This window comes from Zosterops lateralis (assembly GCF_965231275.1).
Source record: "Zosterops lateralis genome assembly, chromosome: 20".
Classification (NCBI taxonomy): Eukaryota; Metazoa; Chordata; class Aves; order Passeriformes; family Zosteropidae; genus Zosterops; species Zosterops lateralis.
The window spans coordinates 10642351-10668390 of record NC_139780.1 but is presented as its reverse complement, the minus strand read 5'-3'; the positions used below and the strand labels follow the sequence as shown (position 1 = coordinate 10668390).

Sequence of the window (26040 nt, the reverse complement as noted above, 5' to 3'; positions counted from 1 at the left end):
GTGGGTGGAGCGCGGCGCGCGGAACGGCCACGCCCCCAGCGGCGCGCGGGGCCTGTGTGGGGTGGAGGGAGGTCCGTCCTGGTCTCGGTCCCGGTCCTGGGGCTGGTCCCGGTCTTAGTCCTGGCCCTGGTCATGATCCCCGTCTTGCTCTCGATCCCAGTCCTAGTCCTCCTCGTCCCGGTCCTACTCCCGATCCTCATTCCGGTCCTAGTGGTATTCCTGATGCTGGTCCCGGCCCCGCGGTGCCGCTGGTCACACGCCCCTTCACCCCCGTACAGCTGAGGGGGGTGGGCGAGGCTTCGGGAGGGCTGGGGTTGGTGCTCCTCTGTTCCCCAAAAACACTTAAGGGAGGCTCTGAGACTGGGTACAGGGCGGGTGAGGGGTCGTAGTGCCCGTCTGAGGGCGGCGTGTGGGGTCAGTGGTCCTGCTGCCCCCGAGAGCTTAAAGCGGGAACAAGGCGGGGTGGGGAACGATAATCGTGCTCCCCCCTCATAAGGCGGGCAGAGCCTGGCAGGGGTTGGAGGGTGCTCTGAGGAGGAGCCCCAGGTGGTGCTGCACACCGGGCCCGGCTGTACCGCAGGGATCAGCACCAGGTGCTCCCGGAGCCTCAGGGCCTGTGCGGTGGGGGGACAGCTCTGCCAGGGCTCCTGAAAACCTCTGCTGCACGCAGTGCTTCTGTTTTGTAGGCAGAGAGAAACCAGGCCAGTGGCACCGCTCTGGATGGTGGTGATATGCTCACATCTCGCTTTGTTCTCCCCTGATCAAAGCCACGCAGATGGATTTGTTCTGGTAACTTTCTGTTGTGTTGAGGTGAGGAGGCGCGGCACTGATTCTCTGCTATTTTCTGACCTAGCTTTTAGCACTTCTGCTTAAACAGCACCTATACGTGTGCTATAGTAACCACCTTTCAAATGCAGAGGGTGTTTGGGAGATTTGCCCCTCCCTTTCCCACTCCCGAAGAAATACCTCAGTTTGCAAGGAAGTAACTTGTTTAAGATATTTTTTTTTAAGCTACCTGAGCTCTAAATAGCTCAGTTAGTGAAGTCGTCTGGTGCCTGAGCACATGGGCTGTCCATCAGTAGTTAAGAATTTGGGCAATGAGGTTTGCTTTGCACAAAGCAGAATACAGGCTGGAGAATTAAGCTGCTCTGTTTCTGCAGAACCAGTGTAAGAATAAACAAGGTTTCTAACTTATTACTGCAGACAGAAGCAGGGCAGATGAAAAGTGTGTCAGTTGAGTAACTTTATTTTTAAAATTAGTCCTGTAGATATAATAGAGACACAGAAACATGAAAAGCAAGAGAATTTTGGGAAACTACCATGAGCTACTTGTAGCAGAAATTAGGCCTGATGCTTTCGTGAAGTGTTCAGCTCTCTGTGAGCCAAAGGGTGACTGCTGTTCTCTTCTGTTCTCAAAGGCTCAGACAAACTTTTGACAGGATGTTGGGATTTGTGAAGGAGCCAGTTGTGGTCACTGCAAAGATCAACGTGAACCTTGTGGCATTGACTGTACTGGGATTAATAAGTCGTCTCTGGGGGCTTTGCTATCCACGGGCTGTGGTGTGAGTAATGAGTTTATTTTCTAAGTGAATGACCCAGACCTATTTTTCAGATATTTGTGAGCAAGAATGCAGGAGCATTTAAGCACAGCTTGACTGATGTCAGCCTCTGTAAAACATAGAATCACAAAATCTCAAACTGGTTTGGGTTGGAGGGGATCTTAAAGCTCATCCTATTCTGCCCCCTGCCGTGGGCAGGGACACCTTCACTATCCCAGGTGCTCCAGCTATGTCCAACCTGGCCTTGGGCACTTCAGGGATCCAGGGGCAGCCACAGCTTCTCTGGGCACCCTGTGCCAGGGCCTGCCCACCCTCACAGGGAAGAATTATTTCCTAAAAATTCATCTCAACCCACTGTCTGTCAGCGTGAAGCCATTCCACCTTGTCTTGCCACTCCAGGCTCTTACAGTCTCATCCCATCTTTCCTGAAGGCTCCCTTCAGGTACCAGAAGCCACAATTAGGCCACCCCTGTGGGCCTTCTCTTTTTCAGGCTGAACAATCCCAATACAGTGAGAGCCTTTCCCTGAGGAGAAGAGGCAAAGCCTCAGTGCTTTGTTGCATTCTTATCTTTCTGCCAACAAATCGGTGTTTGCTTTCTGAGCATCCCTGCAGGATAACTGCCATTAATTTGACATATTTCTGCCTCTGGTGTTTCAGTTTTGATGAAGTTTATTATGGCCAATTCGTTTCACTCTACATGAAGAGGATCTTCTTTGTGGATGACAGTGGCCCACCCTTGGGCCACATGCTGCTGGCCTTGGGAGGTGAGACATCCTGGAATTGGGAAGTGCCTGTTGCATGTTGCTGTGGGAGAGAGAGGTGCTGGTTAGAAATGAATCATCAGATCCACTTGTGAGGGGAAGGCACAAGGCAGATGAGAGACTCTGATGTAGAGAGAATTGAGTTTTTCTTTATTGTTAGGGGCTGTTGCATGAGTAGAGGGGGGATGATGAAGCCATGTATATCCATCACCTCACCATTATCCAATCCTTTGGATAAAGAGAAAGGTTGTGTCACTGCTAGTGACAAAAAACAGGCAGCAAGCCTCAGTTCCTTTCTGTAGCTGAGATACCATAACATGAAAGTGTCTGTATGGGAGGGAGGGATTAAATATACATCTGACTTTGTCACTGAGAATCCCTTGTTCCCAATTTATGTTCTTTGTGCCTCTGCAAATTCTCAAGCATTGCTGCAGACAGAACAGCATCAAAGAGGACCTTTTTGGGAAAGAGGGCCTTCATGCAAGGCAAAGCTGTGTGTTTGGGAAATGGTTCCTCATTTAGCACCAGGTTTTGTACATGCCTTGAGACTGGAAATTCTCTTGTTTATGTTGTAGGTTACTTAGGAGGATTTGATGGAAATTTCCTATGGAACAGGATTGGAGCTGGTAAGAGCTGGTTTTAACTGTCTCATTCTTTAGAGAAAATAAGCAGAAGTTCAGCAGCTAAGAGATTCCTTTTGCCTGTCTAGTGGAAATAACACTTTATCCAATACCTTCACTTCTCTTTTTAAATAAGACTTCTGTAGGTCTCTAGCACAAGTTAAAAGCACTATGAATTCATAGCACAGGCTTTCTAAATCAGCTAAACAGTTTAAGCAATACAAGATGGACAAATTAGTGCAAGTAGGAGTTAGTTATATTCCTGTAACAATTAAGAAATTCTGTTTTGGTCTGTCCTCTCTGCAGTTAAGTCTCCAAAGTGGTGGATCACTGTTTTCTGTTTCAGAATACAGCATGAATGTTCCTGTGTGGTCCCTGCGACTCCTGCCAGCCCTGGCTGGTGCTCTCTGTGTGCCTTTAGCCTACCAGATTTTGGTTGAGCTGCACTTCTCCCACTGTGCTGCACTTGGAGCTGCACTTCTGATTCTCTTAGGTAAGATTGTTCAGCTGAGCCCCATTCTTCATACATGGGGAGAAGAGTCCATTTTCCCCTTAGGAATGTTTAGGGTGGAGTAGCATCTGCCCAGAAAACATTAACAACACATGAGCCCAGTGTCAGTCTTTGCTGAGCCTCCCTCTCTCCTCCATCCTCACAGCAGACTGCCATTTTGGACTTTATACAAGTTGATTTCAGTATTAAGCAAAGTAGGCAGCCTTAACAGCCTCACAGGAAACCACATTTCTTGTATCCAAGGAGGCCTGTACTCCCTTCCTCAGAAGTTTACAGGTTGAGTTACAACCTACTGGTTTTTAACAGCAGGACAACTCAACTTGCAGTCAGAGCTCATCAAATTTCTTCATCTCCAAACTGCAGCAAACCAGCCTGTGTCCTTAGCACTGAGATTTGACACTGTTCTAGTGTGTACAACTCAGCTGGTTTTGTTTTCTCTGAGGAGCTGCTGGCAGCTGCCTGAAAGGGAAAGAGCCTCTCAGCAGCTCTTTAGTAGCCTGATAAGAGAAACCTCTCCAAGCTACCAGCTGCTCTGATTCTGGCTCATTGCAGCCCCCTTTCCTGCACATCTGTTGTGGTGCTTGCTGTGCTCACTGCCTGAATGCTTTGCTTTGAGAAGCACCTCTCTGGATTTCCCAGGACTGATTTTCTTTGCCTTTGGAGTCAATGCAGCAGCTTTATCTGCCTCCTGATAGATTTCACTGCTTGCCCACCTCTTTGTCTCGGAAACAGTTATGGCCATGTAATTTGTTCCTGCTGGAAGGTTTTTGTCCCTCTAAACCCAGCACTCCCTCATTACAGCCAGTAGGAACTGTCTGTCCCTAACAGGGCAGGTCCTTCTGTTGGATGACAGTGTGATTGTCTGAGGTAGCACTTGCCTATAGATAAGTTTCTCTAATTTTGTGTCTGTCTCTTTTCCAACAGAGAACTCTCTGATCACTCAATCAAGGTTCATGCTTCTGGAATCAATACTGATTTTTTTTATCCTACTTGCAGTTTTGTCCTACCTAAAGTTCTACAATTTGCAAAAGCACAGGTAAAGCTGGATTGTCTCCCACCCTTTTGGATATTCTCATGATGCCTTTTTTTTTTGGTGACAGACTGTGTTTTTCTGTGTCTCTTAACCATTCTGTAACTCACTTCACCTGTCTGTAAAATCCAGTGCTTCGACCTCTCCTGTGGCTGCCCCAGAATTTTTCTCCTGAGCAGTTTTAAAGACTGTTTTTACTGGTAGCAGGGTTGTCTTTTTTAATTTTAGAATAGAAATAAAATTCCTTGGCAAGGATTTGCCCACCCAGATTTTTTACTTGAAGGTTTCCTTCTGCGCACAGAAACACTGATGATAACAGGTCACTTAATTCTCCTTTGTAACTATTTACAGGCACTGAATTTAGAGGTATTTTTCTCTTTTGTTCTCTGAGGATGAAGTAATCCTTAGTAAAGCACAATTATATTTAAACTGAGCCTAGCAAGTGATTTAATACATTTATCTTTAAGTGCCTTCTCTGGAAGCTGGTGGTTTTGGCTCCTGCTGACTGGAGTAGCCTGTTCTTGTGCAGTTGGGTAAGTGATGATGTCTTACCTGGACTTTAATGCCTACTGTTCAATAGAATGTTTGGATACTGATATCTTGTGTTAGGTAATTGTGTAGTTTTTAACTATGTTCATATTTTATACACTTTCTTCTCAGAGTGAAATATGTGGGCCTCTTTACCTATATGCTGCTCTTGGCCACTGCAGGGCTCCACTTCTGGCACATGATAGGAGACCAGAACTTGTCAAATGTATGTAGCACAGCATGCAAAATACATTATTTGTCACTATTCCTCACAGGAGCCTTTCAGTCCCACAGGTAACAATGCAGTCTGTAGCTGGCTTTTGTACTAAAATTCCTTGTCTGGAAACATTCCTGTCACAACACAGTTGCCAGCTCAGTTGCTGGGCAAGATGGAATTAAGTTTAAGAAAAATATGTTTGTGTGACTGTCCTTTCTGCTGTTATCCATGTCTTGGTGATGTGTGACTCAGAACATGCTCTTGTCTCACACACTCCTTCCAGCTCCCTGCAAATCCTTGCTGGAAGTTTCCCAGTTGTCCACAAAGTTACAGCTGAATGACAGCAGTGGGGAAAACGTAGAAAAGACAAATACAACAAGCTCAGTGCTATGGAATTTTCAATATCTAGAGCATGAAACCAGTGAGTTTTCTCTGCTCTTCCAGGTTTCCTTGCTGTGCCATTTTCTGGCCCGGGGTCTGGCCCTCATCATCATCCCCATGGGGCTGTACCTCTCCTTCTTCTACGTTCACTTGGCTCTGCTGTATCGCTCTGGGCCTCATGACCAGATCATGACAAGTGCTTTCCAGGCCAGCTTAGAGGTAAAGAAAATGTCATCTTGGAACTGATTTATTAGAGAGAAGAGGGGGAAATGTTCACTGTTAGATGGTGTTTAATCCTGTTCCTTTGATCCTGCATATTTTTCCCTTTTATGTCATTTAACTGTTTTACTGCTGTAGTACTGCTTTAAGGTGAAGCAATAATGACTGAAATCCTAATAACAGATGAAAAGCTTTTCCCAGTGAAACAAGGACAATATATTCACTCTTCTGCTGAAGGTTTGTCCTTTCCTACAGGAAACTCCGCAGAAGTAGATACAGTACTGAACTCTCACGTGGTGACATGGTATACTATAGGAGTGCTTAGCCTGTCTTTTAGAACATGGCTTTAAGGATATTTCCTGAGACCCTGTAGTTTTTTAGTTTTTTAGGTGTTGGTGTATTTACTCTCTATTGAGTATGGTGCTGAAAGACTTGATTTTGGTAGATAAAACCAAATGAGAAGGTGCTGTGTGAAGATACTGCTGTGTGGAAGTGGCACGTCACTCAGTAGAATTTAAACAGCCTCTGGGTTGTTTCTTCTTCTTTGTACTTACCCTGTCCTTACCCTTCTCAGGGTGGACTGGCTCGAATCACTCAGGGCCAGCCCTTGGAGGTGGCCTATGGCTCTCAGATCACCTTGAGAAACGTGCTGGGCAAGCCCATGCAGTGCTGGCTCCACTCTCACACCAATACTTACCCCATCAGGTGAGGAATCTGCCTGGGTCTCCGTGGGGAGGGTGGAAGTTGACTCTGCCTCCTCACCTCCCAGTCCAAGTAAAGCAGTTTGGGTCTTCATTAATCCTTCAGAGTCCCTGTACTCTGTAGGAATGATCAGTGATCTGGTGCTGGGACTGGTGAGCACAGGGATGTACCTTTACACCTCTCCGGGGTTTTGTAACTTCTTGTGCAGGTATGAGAATGGCCGAGGGAGTTCCCATCAACAGCAGGTGACATGCTATCCCTTCAAAGATGTGAACAACTGGTGGATTGTCAAAGATCCTGGAATGTGAGTATGCAAGAGATTTAAATTCAGCCTATATGCTTCCAAAACGCAACCAGGGTTTGGATTGGATTGGACATAACTCTTCTCTGCTTATGGGTGCATAAGCCTGGTGTGATTTGAGCAAGTGATTGCAGCTTTTTGCACAATCCTTCTCAATATGGTAAAAGCATTACTGAGAACTCTGAAATCCTGTCTGAACTGCTCCTGCCAGAACGTGAGCAGTGCTGTGCACAAGGGGAACTTGAAAGACTCACAAGGCCAGTGGAGATTCTTCAGGTGTTTTGCATGAAAGGGAAGCTCTGCTTTTTGAAGTGTGAGCCATGGTGTTAAGAGTGTCTTGATGAGTTTTATCAAACTTTAATGAGTCTCAGAAAAGAGTAGAAAACACTTTTGAAAAATGAGTGGTTCTTTGTACTAGAAGCATGGAGTGAGCTGTAAGATCTGCCACATAGGGAAGGATTCCAAGTGGTGCCTGTACCTGAGAGACCTGGTTTGTGCTGAAGTGTTTTTCCATTGTCACTCTCAGTGCAGAGCAGGACTCTCTGTCCTTGTTTTGCCAGTAAAAGCCTTTGAGTGACATAATTCCATACTGATCAAAAAGTTGCTTCTGTAGGTTTCTTACATTGTTCTGGGAACTGTATAAAGTGTCCTGTCAGAAGGACTGTGTGCCATTACAGGTCATATCCACATTGGGAAAGTTTGTCCATGGTACAAACTTTTCAAGTAAAGACTCTAACAGAACCACAGACCCCAAATATATTCTTAAAATTCTTCAAACTCAGAAGAGTCCTGTGAGCATTGGGGGATGTGAAGTCCTTCTATGGAACAGTAAAATACAGGCAGCAGTTCAGTGAACTGCAGTGTTCCCCCTTGCCATGGCCCTGTCTGGAAGCAAGGTGAGAGTTTACTCTGTGTGGTGTAAAAGCCATTGATCTCTGCTATAATTCTGCCAAAGTGACACCAGCTGTAGTACAGCACCCATCAGACTCAGTGAAGCACTCAGTGTTTCACACAAGCCACCAAACAGCTGTGTGACAGGAATAACCTTAATTCACCTCTGACTGACCTGGATTCAGACCACTGACCTAATGCCTGGAGTGTCAGTATCCCATTACTGATCCTCTGACTCATTCTGCTCTTAATTCACCTTTGCCTCGATGAGCTTTGTTTCCATTCCAGTACAACCTATATATTTGCTTTAATTTCACATTTTCTTGCCTAAATATCTGTCCCTGCCTGCAGCTTCTTGACTTAACAACTTGGTCATGACGAGGCTGTGTTCTATATAAAGATGAACCTAATTTAACCATTTCCAATTTGTCCCTTCTCCAGGCAGCAGCTGGTGGTGAGTAACCCACCGCGGCCCGTCCGGCATGGGCACACCGTGCAGCTGGTCCACGGCATCACAACGCGCTACCTCAACACGTAAGTCCTTCCTCCCTCGTGCTCTGCCCTGCCCAGCCTGCTGGCTCATTCTACTGGCTTGGCTCTCACAATAACCACTTAATGACCTTGCATTCAGTTATGCCGTAAACTGCCCGTTATTTGTGGATTTTTACACCAGTGAGCCTTGGAGGGACCTCATGTGGTTAGTTCCATATGCCATCGCTGTGGCCCAGAGGAAGGATGCTGTATGCTTATTTATTTTTTCTGGTTGACTTGGCCTGGGATTTGAGCCTAATCACAGACTTCTTAATGGTTGCTTACTGCTTCTGTTCTTCTCTACTAGTGGCCTTTAGAAGGTTTCACAGTTGTTCACGTTTCATGGTAGTTCTGCAGATTCCTAAATACAGAGTCCCCTCTGTGAGTCTTTCCCCTTTATTGTCCCCACTCCAGACAGGTGCAGGTATTTAGTATTTTGTGTGACTTAACCCAGAGCAAACTCCACTGACTTTGGTGGCATGCTCCTCCCTGAAGGATGTGCTCTGGAAGTTAGGAGGATGTGCTGGAGAATCCGATGTGCTGTGGCTGATTGCCAGAGATTCTGGCCTGTTCTGAAAGCCTGCAGTATGAAGTTGCCTCCTGACTGCTTCCCAAAGGGCATCTGCATGTACTTGAATATCACTCAGATCAGGAAGGGGGTTGTTCTCAGCTTGGGTTTTTTCTCTGTCCCTTCCAAATCTAATTTGTTTATTATTGGAAACCCCAGTGAACAGCGTCTCTGTTTGTCACAATCAGTGCTTGTTCTTCAGCCTGGCATCAGAGGCATCTGCATTGGCTTCCTCTGAGCCTGTTCCTGGCAGCTCTTGGTTGTGGGGAGTGCTCTCTCTCAGAGTAAACAGTGCAATCTCTATAAGTGAGTTACTTTTTGCTCTATTACCGAATCCAGTCTAAGCCAATTCCATATGGGTTTGCTTTTTATATGTATTTGGGAAATGATGGTGGAGGATCTTCCTTTATTTGTCTCCTAGGCATGATGTTGCTGCTCCTCTTAGCCCCCATTCCCAAGAAGTTTCCTGCTATATTGATTATAACATCTCCATGCCAGCACAGAACCTCTGGAGAGTGGTGAGTGGTCAGAGGGAGGGGAGGAGCTGATCATGCTCCAGCAGAAACAGCCGAGACAACATGGACCAAAAACCATCTTTCTGTTGTAGGAAATTGTAAATCGGGAGTCTGACATGGATGTGTGGAAGACAATTCTGTCAGAAGTGAGGTTTGTTCATGTGAACACTTCTGCAGTGCTAAAGGCAAGTGGAGTTATATTTATTAGCCTGCAGCTTTTACTTCATGCAGTTCTTGTCATCTCAAAAGCTCTGGTCCAAAATAGCTACATCACTATAACGAATAAGTAAGTGAATTAAAGGAAACAGTAAACTTGCTCAATGTGGCAAAAGAGCAGCATGTGGTTTTTTCACACTGGTACTTCATCCCTTTCAGTATCAAAATTGTCCTGCTTCTCAAGAGGTTGTGACCACTGTACACAACTGGGGCTTAGAAACTGATGCTGTGTGTCTGAGAGAGAAGCTAAAATAATTAAGGATCTTTTTCTTCACAAAGAATCACTGATTTTATGCCTGAAGCATTTGTTGAGACAGTTTTGCGTGGTGACTCTTCACACATTTTCTGGCAGTCCCTTGCTGTCATCCAGTGTGCAGGCAGAGCCTGGGAATTTCTTCATCCTGAAGTTCAGATCGGTAGAACGTTCAGTTCAAAAGTTCACAGTTGTCTTTCTCTTTTAGCTCAGTGGAGCATCTCTGCCTGAGTGGGGCTACCGGCAGCTGGAGGTGGTTGGAGAGAAGCTGTCCAAAGGCTACCACCAGAGCATGGTGTGGAACGTGGAAGAGCACAGATATGGGAAAAGTATGTCAGGTTTCACTTCATGCTGATGGGAAGCTGGTACTCTGTGTGTTCATTTGGCTCTACCATGGTGTCAGAATCCTTACAAAGCCCCTTCAAGTGCTGTTGCAGCTGGATAATCTGTTGGAGAAGGGCTCCTGGGAGAGTGAGGAGCCTGTGTGCTCTCTCCCCTTTATAGCTTTGTGCTTGTTTTGTGGTTATTTCTGAGCTTTGCTGTTTTCTTCCAGGCCAAGAGCAAAAAGAGAGGGAAGTGGAACTCCACTCTCCCACACAGATGGACATCAGTAAAAACCTCAGCTTCATGGCAAAGTTCACAGAATTGCAGGTGAGTATTTTGTTATTCCCTTTATTCTTCCTTCTGCTGCAGAGCAGGAACCTGAGCATTTCTGCAGACTCTAAGGATTCATTGTTTAATCCTTGCTGATAGTTTGGCTTCCTCACTGTAAAAAAAATGTTTCTGAATGCACTTATAAGGGCATTAAAGACCTGGGCTGTCCAGTAATGAATACCCAAGTGATTGTGTAACAAAAAAGGGGGAGGAAAATTGGTTGGGCACCCAGAAGCTGCCTGAAACTGAACTGTAATGTGTGGTACATGCAGTGAGTAGTATTGATGCTCCTTACTATCTTTGTAGAAATTCATTAAGGAAAGTGTATTATTTAATAACAAAATAAAACCATTGTATTGATCAGTAGCCATATGAGAGATGTAAAATACTTCTCCACTCCCAGCTTAGGAACTTAACATCTTACATCTGGAGCTGTTCACCCATGCCTGCTGTTCCATCTGTTGTTCCAGTTATGAAAGCCTTCTGCTTACCTTTTGTTTCTCTAGTGGAAAATACTCACATTAAAAAATGAAGACACAGAACATAAGTACAGCTCCTCTGCCCTGGACTGGATCACAATGGACACCAATATTGCCTACTGGTTCCACCCCACCACAGGGGTGAGTACAAGAGGTAGAAGTAGCTCTGAAGCTGTTGAGAAAGCAGAACAGCTCACATGTGAGCTCCAGGTGTGGGAGTCAGAGCAGGGCTGCAGCTTCCAGCCAAGGACTTTTCCTGTATTAGTGTGTTTTTCATGAGGGGTGAGGTATTTATTTTAGCACGAGATACAGCTTTGAGAGTAGTTGCTTTTAATTAAATCATGTTTGCTGGTGCTTTTTTTTTTTTTTTATGGTAAATTGCAGTTTAATGGTTTCCATTATTGATTTCATTTAGAAGATGAGTTCATTTCCAATAGCACCCTTTAAATGCCATCCATTACACAAGAGTTTTAAAGCACCAAAATTTATCAACCAGCTTTGTTCCAGTTTACTAGGCAGGCACATTCTGCAGCTGAATTTAGCAAGTTTGTGTAGGTAATATTTAAACTTACCTAAAAGAACCACACCATGTTCCTGCTTCTGGCTTAGACCATCATATTGTCCTGCAGGCCCAGATCCACCTCCTTGGGAATGTTGTCACGTGGGCTTCAGCCAACGCTGCTGCTCTGGTCTACCTGTGTCTGTCCCTGTGGTACTTGCTACGGCGAAGGAGGAACATTTATGACATCCCTGAAGGTCTGACTGCCCTCTGTGTGCGTGTCCAAGTGGAGCCTTGTGGCTTGCTCTGCTCTGAGATGCCATCTCCTGTCTCCTGCAGATGCCTGGCAGCTCTGGATGTCAGCGGGAGGCATCTGTGCTGGAGGCTGGGCTGTGAATTACCTGCCCTTTTTCCTGATGGAGAAAACACTTTTCCTGTACCACTACCTGCCTGCTGTCACATTCCAGATTCTCCTGATTCCTGTGGTACTGCAGCATCTGGGTGATCATCTCTGCAGGTATTTGGTTTCAGCAGAATAGTTCTCTTGAACAGGAGCATTGGCACAGTTCTTCCTCCAGGGCTGTCACCTGGGCAGGCTGCTGCAGGGCAAGTGTGCTTTTTCCAGCAGTGGCCAAACCATCACTTGCCTTTAGGGAAGCCAGGCCAGGCACAGGTCTTTTGGATGAAGTTTTTGGCCAACCTTGATATAACTTGAGTGCTCTTTTGCTCTCTCATGCCAGATCTGTGCTGCTCAAGAGCATGTTCAGTGCCCTGATTGTGGCCTGGTTCTCCTGGGTGTATTTTGTGTACTGCACCTTGAGCCCCCTGAGCTACGGGCAGCCCGCGCTGTCCCCCTCGGAGCTCAGGGCCCTGCGCTGGAAGGACACCTGGAACATCCTCATCCGAAAGCCCTGACCACTCCAGCCCTGCTACAGCAAAAGGAAACACCTCTTATGTAAAGCCAGGAATTTATTGTTAGTATCATGGAAATCTTAACAGTCGGTTCTGGTGTTTTGTAGTATTAGTCCAGATCTAATGATTACAGGAGAGGAAGATAAAGGAACACTGTTACAAAGAAGGTCTCAACAGTAATACAGCTGTTATGAGCACAGTTCCCAGTTTCTGCCTGTTACATTCACCCTTCACTGCCCCTCAGGCTGTGAGGATTGCTGACTTCAGTCAATAGCATCCCAGCTCCTTTGCTGGGACGAGCTGACACAATTTCTTCTTTCCTGGGAGTGCAATGGTGGTTTCTTCCTTCTGGCACTATGTTCACTTAGGGCTATTTAATGTGTTTCCTGTCACTGTGGTCTGCAATCCCATGATATGCTTACTATAAATGAACTCTTTCCAACACATCAGGTACTTTTTTCTGTTTTCTTTGTTATGCCTGAAAGCCAGGTTTTCCCTCCCTAAAGCCTGCCCATCTTTAACAACCAGTAACTGGCCCTGCAGCCTTACAGCATCATTCCATTACTCTATTCCTCAACAATGCATTATTTGCCCCCAACTTCCAATGCTCTGCTGTCATTTCTATTTATGTAAATACAGCATTAAGCTACATTTATAAATAGTTCATTCTGCATAGAATAATGACTTGTTACTATTATCTATTTATAATCATCTGACATAAGCATCACTTTTAAGAAGATAAGCAAAATAAAGACATTAAAAATTGCTGTTCCAGCTAAAGAAGGCTTCAGGCAAGCCAGGAAATGAGCCAAAGCCAGAGGAATCCTTTGGCCTTGTGGCACTGATGTGAAGCCTGAAGCCTGGTACCAGCAGTGGCAGTATTGCCATTACACCTCAGATCCCATGGGAAAAGGAATTCTAGGCACATAGGACTGATCCTGCTGACAAGGAAACCTGCTCCAACTTGTGCACATGGATTCAGGGTGAAAATACTGAAAACCCAGTCCATGGCCTCACCTGCACCAGCAGAGAATTCAGAGAGAAGAAAAAGGTGACGGACTGGAGACTCAAGTGGGGAATTTGTGATGGCTCTGTCCAGGTGTCCAAGCAGGCGTGTAGTACCTGGGCCAAATTCCCTTTCTGTACCTCCCCGTGGCTGCAGCAGCAGGTCCTGCAGGGCACCACAAAGATGCCAGAGCAGCATTCCCACACCCCAGGGGCTCTTGGCTGTGCAGTTCCTCACTGCTCCAACAAACTCTATTCAAGGCTCCCCCCCACCCCCCTGAGGAAGCTATGATCCAACACCACAGTCATTCAAAGTAGGTTTTAGTGACTATTTTGTTCCTACTGTAATCAGCCCTGAGAGCTAATGCTTCAGTGCAGTAGCTCATACTCTTAAGTCTGTCACCCTGAGCTAAACAGCACCCAGCAGCAGTCAGGAAATGCTCTGCCTTTTCTGGGGCACTGCAGAAGTACCACTGAACTATCACTGAGAAACGAAACCTTCACCCCTCTCCAGGGCTGAAAGGACTGTAGGGATGAAAGTGCAGACTGCATTTCTTAAGTTTGTGGTTTCCCCCTAAATTTTCAGCCACAACAGAACCAAAGGTAACAATTCTGAGTTAAGGGGAGAATGAACTGATGAGTATAAGAGCTCTTCCAGCAGTGTTCCTTTCTGTGCCTTTTTGCTGGCGTAGTGAAAGTACCAGAATTACCTTTTATAAAAATGGTCATTTCTGATCACTGTTAATTTATTTATTAGCCAAAGTAACACACCCACAACCAACACAGCCAAACCCTGCTTTTAGAAAATTAGCAAATATGAAAAAGTTCTTAATATTTCCCTCCCACCCTCATTCTCAAAATTACACTGTAAGTCCAAACTCAAGAACAGTATCACAAGGACATTTTCAAAGGTCCAACCAGCACTTCATTGCAGATTTTTTTTTTCCCAGACAGACATTTTATGCTTCTGCAGTATCACTTATCTGGGGTAAACTACAGAAACTGGGATATCACTGTTTGTACTTCTTGTCTGCTCTTTTTAGAAAGCCAGACATTCTTGCGTTGAAGCTGCTGAAGTGCAAGGCAAGTGCTCTGACCCTGTTAGAGGGTAGAACATGTCCAAGGCAGCTGCTTGTGCCAGCAGGAGGAGGGTCCTGCAATTCCCAGTTCCCCCCTTGCTGACCTCACCAGCCATCTCTGGAAGTGGACGGATTCTGCCCAGCAGAATTTGCAGCCAGCAGTACAGAAATGCACTAAAAGACACTAATACTGACAAGGTCAGGTTTGTGTTTCCATGAGCAACTCAATCCAGTTGGAGCTCACATATTCAGTAACTGTGGTAAAGCACGCTGGGTACAAAAAATAATCATATAGTGTAGTGGGATTCAGGAGCTTAGACACAAATAAATTAGGAATCACTAATTAGGAATTCGAACCACTAAACCTGGGCCTATTCCCTGGGTGAACTGCAAGTTCCCATTTGTCCCAGACAGTCTCTGTCTCACCCCTATCTCAAGGGAGAGGTGCCTCTCCAGGTCAGTCCCTCTGACCCCAGAGGCTAGAAGGAGGCTGGCCGGCAGCTCAGCATGGCCACAACTCAAGGTGCCAACAAGGTGGAGAACAGTGAGAGCTTGTTAAAATTAACAGCATATGAGCTAGTCTTGGATAGAGAGAAAAACACCCAAGAGGCAGATGATTTTGCTGCTACAGATGACCATCATCAGGGAAATGGGGGATCTTGCTAGTCACCTGATAATGCTTAATTTTCATGGGAATCCTCGCCATTAGGTCTCGTTTTGAAAATCAAAAAATGGCAAGCAGCACTGCCTTTAACCAGTTCGTCAAGAACAACTCCAGACATCTCAGGGAGTACAGGGCAGGGTTTGGAGGGAAGAGGGACAGATGACCAACCCCTTCCTCTCCCCTCTGTGAGAAGATTCCCACCAGGATCCCCTCCGCTGCTTGGGCGACTTTAAGGGGCACTTCACCAACCATTCCGCGGAAGTCCTTTTCCGAAGTTGTCTTCAGTGTCGGAGTGGAGCAGAGGCAAACCCTCGGGCCGTGCCGGGTTAGTGCGGGCGGCTGCTGGACTCGAGGTGGGAGCGTTTCCCGGCTGCCAAGACGCCGCCGCCCTCCGCCTGCTCCGGGAACGGCCGTTTGTACGTCCGGCCGTGCCCGTTCAGCGCCCCCCGCTGCCACTTGCAGATGTCGCCGTTCAGGATGTCCTGAATGTGCTGCACGATCAGGTTTATGGCAACTGCAGAGAGGAACGGGGGATACAGGACATTGAAGGCTCTCCTGGCCTAGAGTTATCTAGAAAATGTGGAGCATCGACAGCGCTGCTCAACTCAAGTTTTAACAAGCCCTTAAGTGAAACTGCCTGCTGTCTGCAGTGAGGTCAGACCTCAACAGGTCACTTCTGCAGCCCCTCCATAGGTTGAGCAGCTGGTCCTTCTGATCAGGCTGAGCAGCTCCCTCCCTTCCTCAGGAGCAGGCACTGAAGGCAGCAGTGTGCCTCCTGCTCTCTTCCCAACCCCAAAGGTATCTCCCCAGGGAAACCAGGGAACCCAACTCCCTTTTACCCATGTTGTCAACTCCTCGGGGGATGATCACATCTGCATACTTCTTTGTCTGCAAAACAGAAACAGTGGTGGAGGAGGCTGTTAATGGGAAAAGGCGGCTTCATTCCAGGAAAAAACAACCAAAGGTCAGAAAACTGGGCAAAGATGGCAGGTCCTGGTCCTCCAGGGGTTGTAAGTTAAAGCTCTCTCTCATGGCAAAAACCTAAATAAATTACAATATGACACTGGTAAATGTGCACTGGATTTAAGCCCAGAGATTCTTCTTATTGTCCCTTTGCAGAGAATCACCAGGTAGAAGCAGCAGGTCAAGTGTGGAGCCCTTTGCTTTTACCATCTGAGCTGCCTTCAAACATTGCCCTCTTCAGGCAAGGTCTGTTTGCCAAGAGCTGGTTTTAATCATCATTTCGCAAGCCATTGCTAAATCTCTGCTGAGAGCCAAGGTATCCAATGTGCATGTGAAATTCCTGCCTGCCTCTGATAGCACTTTATTGATCTTTACCACCATGGCACTCCTGCTTTTTCTTTCCCCTCACAGCTGCAAAAAAGCTGGCAAATTCAGCATTTTTAATGAATAGTTTTAGAATCCCAGAATTCCTTTGATCTAGAGCCACAGGCACCTGAGTTAGCCTTTTCCAACTTACTTAATCCACATACTGGATTTTGTTCTCATAGGATTTTTTACAAGTTTGATTATGTGAGCACCTAAAATGGCCTCACAATACATGGTGTGGCAAGCAGAGCTAGAATGGTCTGCCCCAGGTTTTCACCAGTGTTCCCTTTGAGGAAGGCTGCTGGAAACCAAGCTTTTCTTTCTTCCTACAAGACTTAAGAATAAACTGAGACTGGGAGTCTTTCATTCAGAGAGACCCATACTTAAATAGCCCCAGCAGCCAGCAGTGAGAAAACGTGCTTGAGGCATTTCCATGGTGCTTTGCCAGCAGAAGGGACCATTTCAGTTCCTTAACAACCAGCTCAAAATGGTTGAAGACATGAAGCAGAGGGGAGAGCATGGGATTTATGAAATACAAATACCAAAAGCCACCACTGCTGCACCTACAGCAGCCAATTCACAGACAACCCTGTTCCTCTGCCCCTCCTTCCCCAAAAAAAGACCCCACAAATGAAATTAGTATGAAATTAGTGAAAGGCTTCATACCGGTAAGCAGAACTCCTCAAAGGCAGGCTTGACAAACGTGGTGTACTGGGTGAGGATCTGCTCCAGGTCCCTCCCACGTTTCATATCTCTCAGAACTGGGATGGGGAGATAAAAGCCCTGAGTGCTGTGCCATGGTGGGGAGGAGAAGGAGCAGGGGCATGGCGGGGCTTTACCTCTGCGGGACAGCCGGACGTCAGAGTCCGTGTCCACAAAGAGACGGAGGTGGAACATGTCCCGAATGTCTTGATTGTAGAAAACCAGGATCCCCTCAAAGAGGACAACATCAGCAGGATACACCACCGTGGTCTCTGCCAGCCTGCCAGGAGAGAACACCCAGAGCACACTGAGGCCTCGTGGCACTGCCATGTGATCTGTCCCCAGGCTGGGGACAACCCAGGGCTCCAAACAAAGCTCGAGCCTACCTAGAATGAGTCACAAAGTCGTATGTTGGTACCTCAACCGTTTTGCCCTCAACTATGTTTTTCAGTGTTGAATGCATCAAATCGTTATCAAAGGCATCTGCAATAGGAGAGTTTAAAGAGAAGGACTTTCAGATGCTGTTGTATCAAATGTTCTGCTCAGATTTTTCCAGACCCAAAGGAAAAGCCCTCTTTCCCATCAGGAAAAAAGGAACTTGCAGCTTATTCTTTGCTACCAGCAGCAGCACAACACTCTCAGCCCAAGTGACAATGGCTGTGTTTGGTTTCAGAGATAAGGAAGAGACAGTTTGCTGTTTATAAGCAACTACAGTACAATGAAATTAAGAGCTCAAAGGTGAAGCTGATCATTGTATAATTTTATCAACCCACTTAGTAATTGTGTAATTTTGTGCAGCTTTGTTCATCTGTTAGTCAAAAGCCAATTGGAAAACCCCAGGCATCTTTCATGGTTTCCATTACCCACCCAACAGGCACCAGACTTCAGCCAAGGGCAGCTCCCTGTCCCGCCTACAATCCACAGCACTCCCCCAGGCAAGGGGAGCAGCTGTTTGTGCGGACAAGAAGTAACAAGAAAGGATTTGTGGAATGATGTGGTTCATTAAGGAGCCTCTCAAGAGCAGGGAGTGGAGCAGGGAGCAGGCTGGGATGCTCTGCACCTCTCCAGGGCTCCGGAAGGGCCGTCAGTAACAACGGGCACACGGGAAGGACAAATGGATGTTCTGGCGGGGGAAAGCACATTTCTATTCTCCAACACTTCCCATTTCCTCCCGGCCCAAGTCAGACCCAGCTGCTCGCCAAGCACCGACCGAGCCCTGCCGGGGCCGGGCCGGTGAGCGGCTCACCCGGGTGGTCGAAGTTGTACTGTCCCTTCAGCGCCTTGGCCTGCTGCTCGGCCGTCAGCACCTTGTAGAAGCTGTCCTGGCTGAGGATCAGCACCTTGCGCTGCCGCTGCTCCACCTCGTTCTGCCCCAGCAGCTCCATGATCTTCTCGCACACTGTGGACTGAGCGGGACAGGGGCTCAGGCGGGGCGGGGGGTCGCGGCCCTTCCCGCGGGGCCCGGCCCGGCCCGGCTCTCCCCGCCGCCAGGGCGTGAGGGGCGAGCGGTGCCCGCCCAGCCCGGGGCCGGCCCCGGCGATGCTCCGGCGAGCCCCGGCACGGCCCGCACGGCCCCCGGCACGGCGGGCTCACCTTGCCGCTGGCGGTGCCGCCGCTGACGCCGATGAGGAAAGGCTTGGGGTGCGGCCGCTCCGCGTCCGGGCCGCCGGCGGACGCCATGGCGGGATGGACGGCGGGAGGCGGGGCCTAAAGAGGCGGGGTCTGCCAGGGGGCGTGGTCTGTGAGGGGGCGTGGCCACGTGCGCTGAGCGCGTCCGGTCTCAGCCCCGCACAGACAGATGGACACACAGATGGACAGATGGGTGGGGGCACAGATGGACAGCCGGACGGCTCTGCCTTATTGCAGACAACGCTGTCTCAGCCAGGCACTTGTGTGTGTGTGTGTGTGTGTGTGTGTGTGTGTGTGTGTGTGTGTGTGTGTGTGTGTGAGAGAGAGTGCACGCCCACCCCCGGGTGTGTATTCGAAACCTGTTCCCGTGTGTGTTTTACACCTGTGCCCGTGTGCAAGTTTCCACCTGTTCCCGAGTGTTCTACTCCTGTTCCCGAGTGCACACGCAGGTGCGCGCACAGGGGGAACCGTGAGGAAACACCTGAAGGTACAACAGAGACCTCGATAGACATCAATACACACATGGATGAGACACGTACACACAGTGTGTGCTCACACATGCTGTGCGTGGGCGCGATAGAGATATCTACACACACACACACGTTAAATATTATTAGCTATAGCTACAATATACAGAATTTTATATACATTTTGTGTATAAATAGAGCCGGAACACACACCACGTTCTACGTGTAAATACAACATTCTAAAATAAAACTAAACTATATGTTCAAACATGAACGAATTTCTGTGAAGTGAAGCTCCTTGAGTGCCCTGCGCCCAGCCCCGGCTCCATCAGCCGGGATAGACCCCGGTCCCTCCCTGGGGTCCCGGTGCCGAGTGACCGGTCGAGGCGGCCCCGCCCGCAGGGCCCGGGCAAACAGCGGGTCAATCATTAACCGGGCCCGGCCGCGCTCCCGCCGCCCGCGCAGGGCCACGCGGGGCTCGGGGAGCGGAGCGGGGCCGGAGCGGGGCCGGGCCCCGAGCGGCGGCAGTTGGGACCCCGCGGGCATCGGGTGAGCGGGGCCGGGACCGGGCACTGGGGCTGCAGGGACGGGGCACGGGGGGCTCGGGGGGCACAAGGGCAGCTCCATCCCAGCCCGAACCCGGGGTGACGGCTCGGGTGGGTGTGCCGGGAATGTCCCGTCCCTCAGAACGTCCCTGTCCCCGCAGGCGACTCCGCGGATGGAGGGTGCCCCCGCAGCGCGGGGAGCGGAGCGGGGCGATGGCAGCGGGGCGGCCCCGGAGCCGCCCGGCCCCGGCCCCCGCAGCGATCCCCCCGCGGGCAGTGCCCACAGGCCCGTGGCGGTGTCTGTGGTCAGCAACTCAGCCTTCGAGGGGGCCCCTCCACCGTACTCGCCCCCGGACCCCAAGAGCGTCCATGTCCTCTACCCGCCCTTCCCACTCGGCTTCTCCCAGCAAGGGCCCTTCGTTTACCAGCCAGAGCCGGGGCCGCGGCCCTTCCCAGCGCAGGTCATCCCCCCCGGGCCCCTGCCCTACACCGTGGTACGTATCCCCCACCCCGATGTGCTCCTGCAGCGGGGTCACCCCTTATCTCCCCTCCGGGTTTGTGGGGCTCCGTGCGGTGCCCCCGGCGATGCTGAGCAGCACAGCCCGGGAGGGGAGCACACCCGGGGGTCTCGCAGCCCTGACCACCCCCTGTGCCGCAGTACAACACCCAGCCGGGCACGGGGCCCCTGCCCGCCGGCCGCGGGCAGCAGCTGCCCAAGGACTACATGGTGGAGTCAGTGCTGGTGACCCTCTTCTGCTGCCTGCTGACCGGGGTCATGGCCCTCGTCTACTCCCATGAGGTAAGGAAGGGCTCAGCCGCAGCCTCGGAGCCGCTCCTGGTGCTGCGGGTCCCTCCTAACCCGTCCCCTTCTCCCCCTGGCCAGACCCGGGCTGCGCTCGCCCGCGGGGACGTGGCCCAGGCGTACGTGGCATCCAGAAAGGCGCAGTCCCTGGTCCTCTTCAGCCTCCTCTTCGGCTTGTTCGCCTCCATCACCTGGATCATCTACGTCCTGGTGTCCCTGTACCTGTGACAAGGACCCTGAGCCCCAGGGATGCAAGCGTGTGCCAGGAATCTTTGGGGGGGCAGGAGGAGTCGCCACAGCCTTGTGTGGGAACGGGTGACAATGAAGCGTTATTGGGACTGCGGGGCAGCGTCTGTCCATCCTTCCCGGCGGGGTGAGGAGCTGCCCTGGAGCCTTCAGCCACCTGCTCAGCCCTGCCAGCCCTGGCCCGAGCAGGAGGAGCCCAGAACAGGGAGATGCCGGTGCCGCTCGATCCAGCTCTGGGCAGGGAGCTGTGTCGGATCCATGGGCAGGATCAGGTTCTGCTGCAGGATGCTGAATCCCATTGCTGTGGGCTGTCACTTGGAGCTGCCCATGGGACTCTGGTGCAGAGGGAGCATCTTGTAGGATTGGGGTTGGAGATGGAGCAGAAGTAACAAGTGTGTGGGAAGCCCTCACTGCTCATGAATAGTGTGGGAAGAACCCACGTATGCAGTTCTACAGTAAGTGCACACACATACACACACTGTATTGCCACCTTCTTGCTGCTTCCAGATTGAAATAAAACACAGCTGGAGCCAAAGCTTGTCTTCTCTGCACACCAAGGGCCTACATCTCCCCTTGCCATGGCCTTTGTCCACCACAAAATTCAGGGTAAGTTCTCCTGCAACAGCTGAAATCAGGGTTTTCCTAGAGCAGGTGGGCACTGGGGCTCCAGCCCATGCAGGACCCCAGGGAAGAGGAATCTCCTGTGCCAGGGCTGGGGGTGCCACTGGCTGAGCTGCTCGGGGGACACTGAGCTGTGGACAGACCCCTCCTGCTGTGCCAGGCCCATGGGATGCAGCCCCACATTCCAGCCCTGGCACAGGAGGCATGTGCTCGGTCAGTGTCTGGGCACTCTCCTCCTGAGCTGGCCCATGACAATTATTTCCAGAAGAATTTTGAATCCTGTCCAGGACTAAAATAGCACCGTGGAGCAGCTCGGCTGCTGCAGGGGTTATTTATAGCCCCAGGCTGCCGGCACACGGCCACTGCACGGGCTGGGCACACACCAGGGGCTGGGCAGCCAAAACCCCTGACACGGGGGACACCAGGGCCCAGAGAAGGTGACAGGAGCAGATTTCCCCTCCCAAGTGTACAGATTGTACTGGGGCAAAGCCATCTTGGCAGAGAGAGGGAAGAAATTTACAGTGAAAAAAGAAAGAGGAAAAAGAGGACAGGCAGGGGAAAACCACGGGGGGCACATGAGAAAACAGGAGGCCACACCAGCGCCAGAGGCGGATTCGATTGTCACTTTAATCCACGGACTGTGCATGCACTGTAAACAGGATCGTCAGGCAGGTTTGTTACTGGTGTTTTATTTGTCTTTAATATAAAAGTTACAGGTCTGAAATGTTTGCAGGAGGATGCCACCGTGGGGGTTAGTGGTACATCTATAATACAATGGAACTGCTTGGGGAAAGAGGCCTGGGAGTGGGGCAGGGGGCTGGTGACTGGGGGCATCACTTCTCCCCACTCCCTGCCCCGTGTGGAGAGGGGACTCAGGCTCTTCCCTCTCCCCAAAAAGAGGTGATGGCCGTGAGGATGCCACCTGCAAGACCGGAACACATTCACAGCCAGTCTTGCACAAGGGTGTTCTGGGTTTCTGCTCCCCAGGGACTGCTCCTGGAGAACGGGGGAGAATCTCTGGTCAGCAAACCTGGAGCTCCTCCAGGCAAGGGAATCTTCCTCTAGGCTCCGTCCAGCCCTGTGAGCCTGGCCTGAGGGTGGGACACGAGCCAGGAGCTGTGGCTGGGACACTGCTCAGTTGGGGATGACAGCAGAGGAAGGGGTGAAGGGGAAGGAAAGCTGGGCGGCCCCATCCCACTGCACGAGGTGCTGTGGCCACTCAGACCTCCCACCCCACGCCATGGGCTGAGCCTCTGGCTCTGGGGCATTGGCAGAGGGCAAGACCTCCTTTGGTGCTAAGTGGGTTCAAGTGCAGGGAAGAACCTGGAAACGGCTCCTGCTGGAGGGATCACAGAATCACAGAACGTGCTGACTTGAAAGGGACCCATGTGGGTCACTGAGTCCAACTCCTGGCCCTGCACAGGACAACTCAAAAATCCAACCATGAATGCTGTCCCAACGCTTCTTGGTCTCAGACAGACTTGGTGCTGCCCTGGGGAGCCTGTTCAAAGTGCCCCACCACCCTCTGGGGGGAGAACTTTTTCCTGATTTCCAACCTAAACCTCCCCTGACACAGCTCCAGCCATTCCCTCAGGTCCTGTCACCGGCCACAAGAGATCTGCACTTGCCCCTTGTGAGGCTGCTGAAGTCCACTATGTCTCCCCTCAAGTCTCCTCCAGGCTGAACAAACCAAGTGTCCTCAGCCACTCCTCACAAGGCCCCTCCACACCTTTCCCCATCCTTATGGCCTCCTTTGGACACTCTAATAGCTTAACATCTTTTTTATATTGTGGTGCTCAAATTTCGTGTTGTCAGCAAAGTTGCTTAGTATCCCTTCCACTCCACTGTCCAGGTTGTTAATGAAGGTGTTGAAGAGCACAGGGCCAAGGGTGGAGCCCTGTGGAAACCCAGTCATTGCCATTTTTGGGGTGTCCTGTGTGCCCAACCCATGAGTCACTTGCTCACCCCTCACATAACATGGTCACTCAGCTGGATGAAGACAAGCTGCCCCCTCCTGTCTCTCTGAACCCGCACAGCTGTGATTCCAGAGTCCCCACCACACACAGCCCTCCTAGGAGAGCCTGGCCACTGCACCCAAGGGCTGCTCAGAGCCACCAGGGTGAAGCCCACACCACATCCTGGGTGTATTCATTGCCCTTTTCACCACCTCACCATGCTGGGCTTTTAAATGATCTTATTTACAAAGGAAACATGGACACTACTTCCTGGGAAGCCTTTGGGGATTGCAAAGCCTTGGCTGGACAGAACACAGAGCTCAAATGCCCTCAGTGCCATAAAAATAAACCACTTTTGCAGTGTTCTGGCTTGGACACTGTGGTTCAGCACAAAAGATTCCTGCTCCTCCTGCTCTGGGGCTGCACAGAACCATGTTGGACCCCACACTCTCCTCCCCCAGAGGAGGTCTCTCTGTGCTTGGCCACTGTGTGAGTCTTGTGCCTCAGTCTTCAGGGAAATAACCAAGCTGGGTAAGACTCTGGGCTGTCACTCCCTCCTGAGAGCCAGGCAGAGCTGGCCAAGGCTTTGCAATCTGTTTGGAGAAGGAAAGGAGTGCAGCTCTGATTAACCCAGAACAGAGGCTTTAGCAGGCACAGAGCTGCTATTGAGAAATAAGTTAAGGATGCTTTGTGAAACTCCACATCTGTATTCCTTGGGAGCTGCTGCCCTAAACCTGCAGGTCTTTGTCAGAACCCTGTAAAAACCTGTGACCATGGGACAGGGAGTTGAGGAGGGTCTTGCAAGGCTGCTGAAACTTGCAGGGCACAGTCACACCCACAATACAACTGCAAACCATTGGAGCAAGGACAGAGAGGAGGGATGTGAAATGGCCTGGCTGGGGCTGTGCTGGGTGGGACACAGGGGGGACAGAGGGGCTGAATAAGGCACACTGAACAGATTGGGGTTAACACTGTGTGTGGGAAATGACACCCCTGCCTCGCCCTTCCATGCTGGGCTGTCCCTGCCCTGCTGGCACCAGCACAGCAGGACTGGGGACAGGGACCTGCTGGGGGTCCTGCCAAAGTGCAGCTCTCAAAGCACAGCCCTGAGGGTCCCAACAGGGACCCTGGAGAAAAACATTTGGCAACAGAGAGAGGAGAGAGGAGTGGGTGGGAGGACAGGGTGGCTCAGCTGGGCACAGGGCTCCTTCCTGGTTCCCATTTCCAGCCCAGAAATGGATCCATTGGCTCCTTCACGAGACTCCTGCCCCTGCTCTGCAGCCAGTGCCCACCTGGCTGCCCCGAGCCTCCTTTATCCAGCACTTGGAACAATATTGTCACTGGTTGTGGATTTTATACAGACTGGTTTGCACTTTCCTTTTTTTTTTTTTTTCCTATAAACTCATCAGTATTCAGACATGCATCAAAAATCCCCCAGGGGTTCTACACGCTAGGTATGTACAGTCTGTATCCTACAGCTTTTCCTGTGCAAAAGCTAAGTACCATCGCTAAGAGACACGGGGCTACAGACAGGTGACCCCCAGTACCTGGGCAGTCCGTGTTTCCAGGTTCAGAGGGATTTACCCTTGCTTAAATAACGGGATCTGAGAGAAGGAGGGGGGGTGTGATGACTGGAGAGGGCGGGTCCCTGCCCACATTTTCAGTGCCTCTTCCGTATCCACGGCTGGTGCCTTCCTCCCGTGAGGAAGGTGCCAGAGATCTGGGGTGACCCCTGTAAACACAAGCAGCTCTCTGAAGGCAGAGCTCCTCTGGCAGGCAGCGGGAGACGCTCCCATCCTCACGAACATGTTTGGGAAGGTGGCATTGCAGGGGAGACTCCAACCCTTGGCTTCCACGGCTGCTGCCCGACGCCGCTCCGGAGATGAGTCAGTGGGTGCTGAGCTCCTGCCACCCTCTCTCTGCGGATAGAAACAAGAGCCAGGGCACACCAGGACGCAAGGGGCCAGCAAACCAACAACACGCTTGCGTGGGACACTCCTTCCACATAGCTCTGTCCCTGGGGTTAAAGCTGGTTCATGGCACAGAGGGACGGGAGGAGGAGGAGGGCGAGTGCAGCGAGCACCGGCCGATCTCTGCCCTCGGCGGCTGTGCCGGCGCCTTGGCGCCCGGCATTCCCACCCCCAGGGATAGCTGCCAGCTGAGAGGGAGGGTGTGTCATCCAGTGACAGGTACAAACATTGAACTCCAGTCTCATAGCTGCCCTCGGCGCCTCTGCGGAGCGATTCTCCTCGCACAACCCCTCCCCTCCTAGGTTTTCTCTTCTCGATCTGTCTTCCGCCTCGTGATGTTCCGGGGTTTGATTTTCAGGGACAGTTCCCACAGGGCCTCCTCGGCCAGGTGGTCACTGAAGTCATTGAAGAATGACACTATGTCATCGTTCCTTTTGATGTCGTAATGCCTGGAAAACCACAGAGGAGCTGCAGTTAAACAGGGGCTACCTGGGCTTCTCTCCTGGCTTTGGGCCTCTCCCTGTCCTGCTCTGAGGACATCCAGCACTGTGTGAGGGCTGTGCTCATGACAGTGGTGTCACACCACAAAGGGGAAAAACCTGCTGCTGAACTGAGGGGAAAAAGGCACCTATCATACAGAAATCAGCAGTTAGATCTGCTGCCTCTGCTGCAAGACAG

General features: G+C 50.4%; 4 protein-coding genes across 18 annotated transcripts in view; 2 read left to right on the top strand and 2 right to left on the bottom strand.

The window, feature by feature from the left end:
• The window catches only part of LOC310917544 (protein O-mannosyl-transferase 1-like), a 61522-nt gene extending 47559 nt beyond the window's left edge, over nt 1-13963 (top strand). For 4 of the 11 annotated variants that reach the window (XM_083875900.1, XM_083875901.1, XM_083875896.1 and 1 more), the window contains exon 33: nt 687-805. Coding sequence is in view for 7 of the 11 variants with exons in the window: in XM_083875902.1 (XP_083732028.1) it covers nt 776-789; nt 1419-1562; nt 2218-2324; nt 2897-2947; nt 3288-3434; nt 4377-4488; nt 4950-5015; nt 5143-5236; nt 5672-5827; nt 6402-6532; nt 6738-6833; nt 8163-8255; nt 9242-9338; nt 9428-9520; nt 10013-10133; nt 10358-10455; nt 10965-11078; nt 11567-11693; nt 11776-11953; nt 12177-12351 (2214 nt within the window). In the remaining 4 variants the exon portion in view is untranslated. The other 7 variants (XM_083875902.1, XM_083875897.1, XM_083875905.1 and 4 more) reach the window with 7 other exon arrangements.
• Nucleotides 13964-14078: 115 nt separating this feature from the next.
• Nucleotides 14079-18817, bottom strand: UCK1 (uridine-cytidine kinase 1). Its single transcript, XM_083875907.1, has 7 exons — nt 18721-18817; nt 18374-18533; nt 17514-17610; nt 17265-17407; nt 17092-17186; nt 15936-15984; nt 14079-15610 (listed from the first exon to the last, which is right to left on the bottom strand). The coding sequence occupies exons 1-7, from the start codon at nt 18805-18807 to the stop codon at nt 15423-15425; spliced, it is 819 nt and encodes a 272-aa protein (XP_083732033.1). The 5' UTR covers nt 18808-18817; the 3' UTR covers nt 14079-15422.
• A 1080-nt stretch (nt 18818-19897) lies between these two features.
• PRRT1B (proline rich transmembrane protein 1B) lies at nt 19898-21569 on the top strand. Its single transcript, XM_083875554.1, has 3 exons — nt 19898-20262; nt 20427-20567; nt 20652-21569. The coding sequence occupies exons 1-3, from the start codon at nt 19942-19944 to the stop codon at nt 20796-20798; spliced, it is 609 nt and encodes a 202-aa protein (XP_083731680.1). The 5' UTR covers nt 19898-19941; the 3' UTR covers nt 20799-21569.
• Nucleotides 21570-22040: 471 nt separating this feature from the next.
• The window catches only part of RAPGEF1 (Rap guanine nucleotide exchange factor 1), an 84838-nt gene continuing 80838 nt past the window's right edge, over nt 22041-26040 (bottom strand). For all 5 annotated transcript variants that reach the window (XM_083875842.1, XM_083875839.1, XM_083875840.1 and 2 more), the window contains one exon: nt 22041-25811. In XM_083875842.1, the coding sequence (XP_083731968.1) occupies nt 25661-25811 (151 nt within the window). In that variant the 3' untranslated portion in view covers nt 22041-25660. The remainder of the gene's footprint in view (nt 25812-26040) is intronic.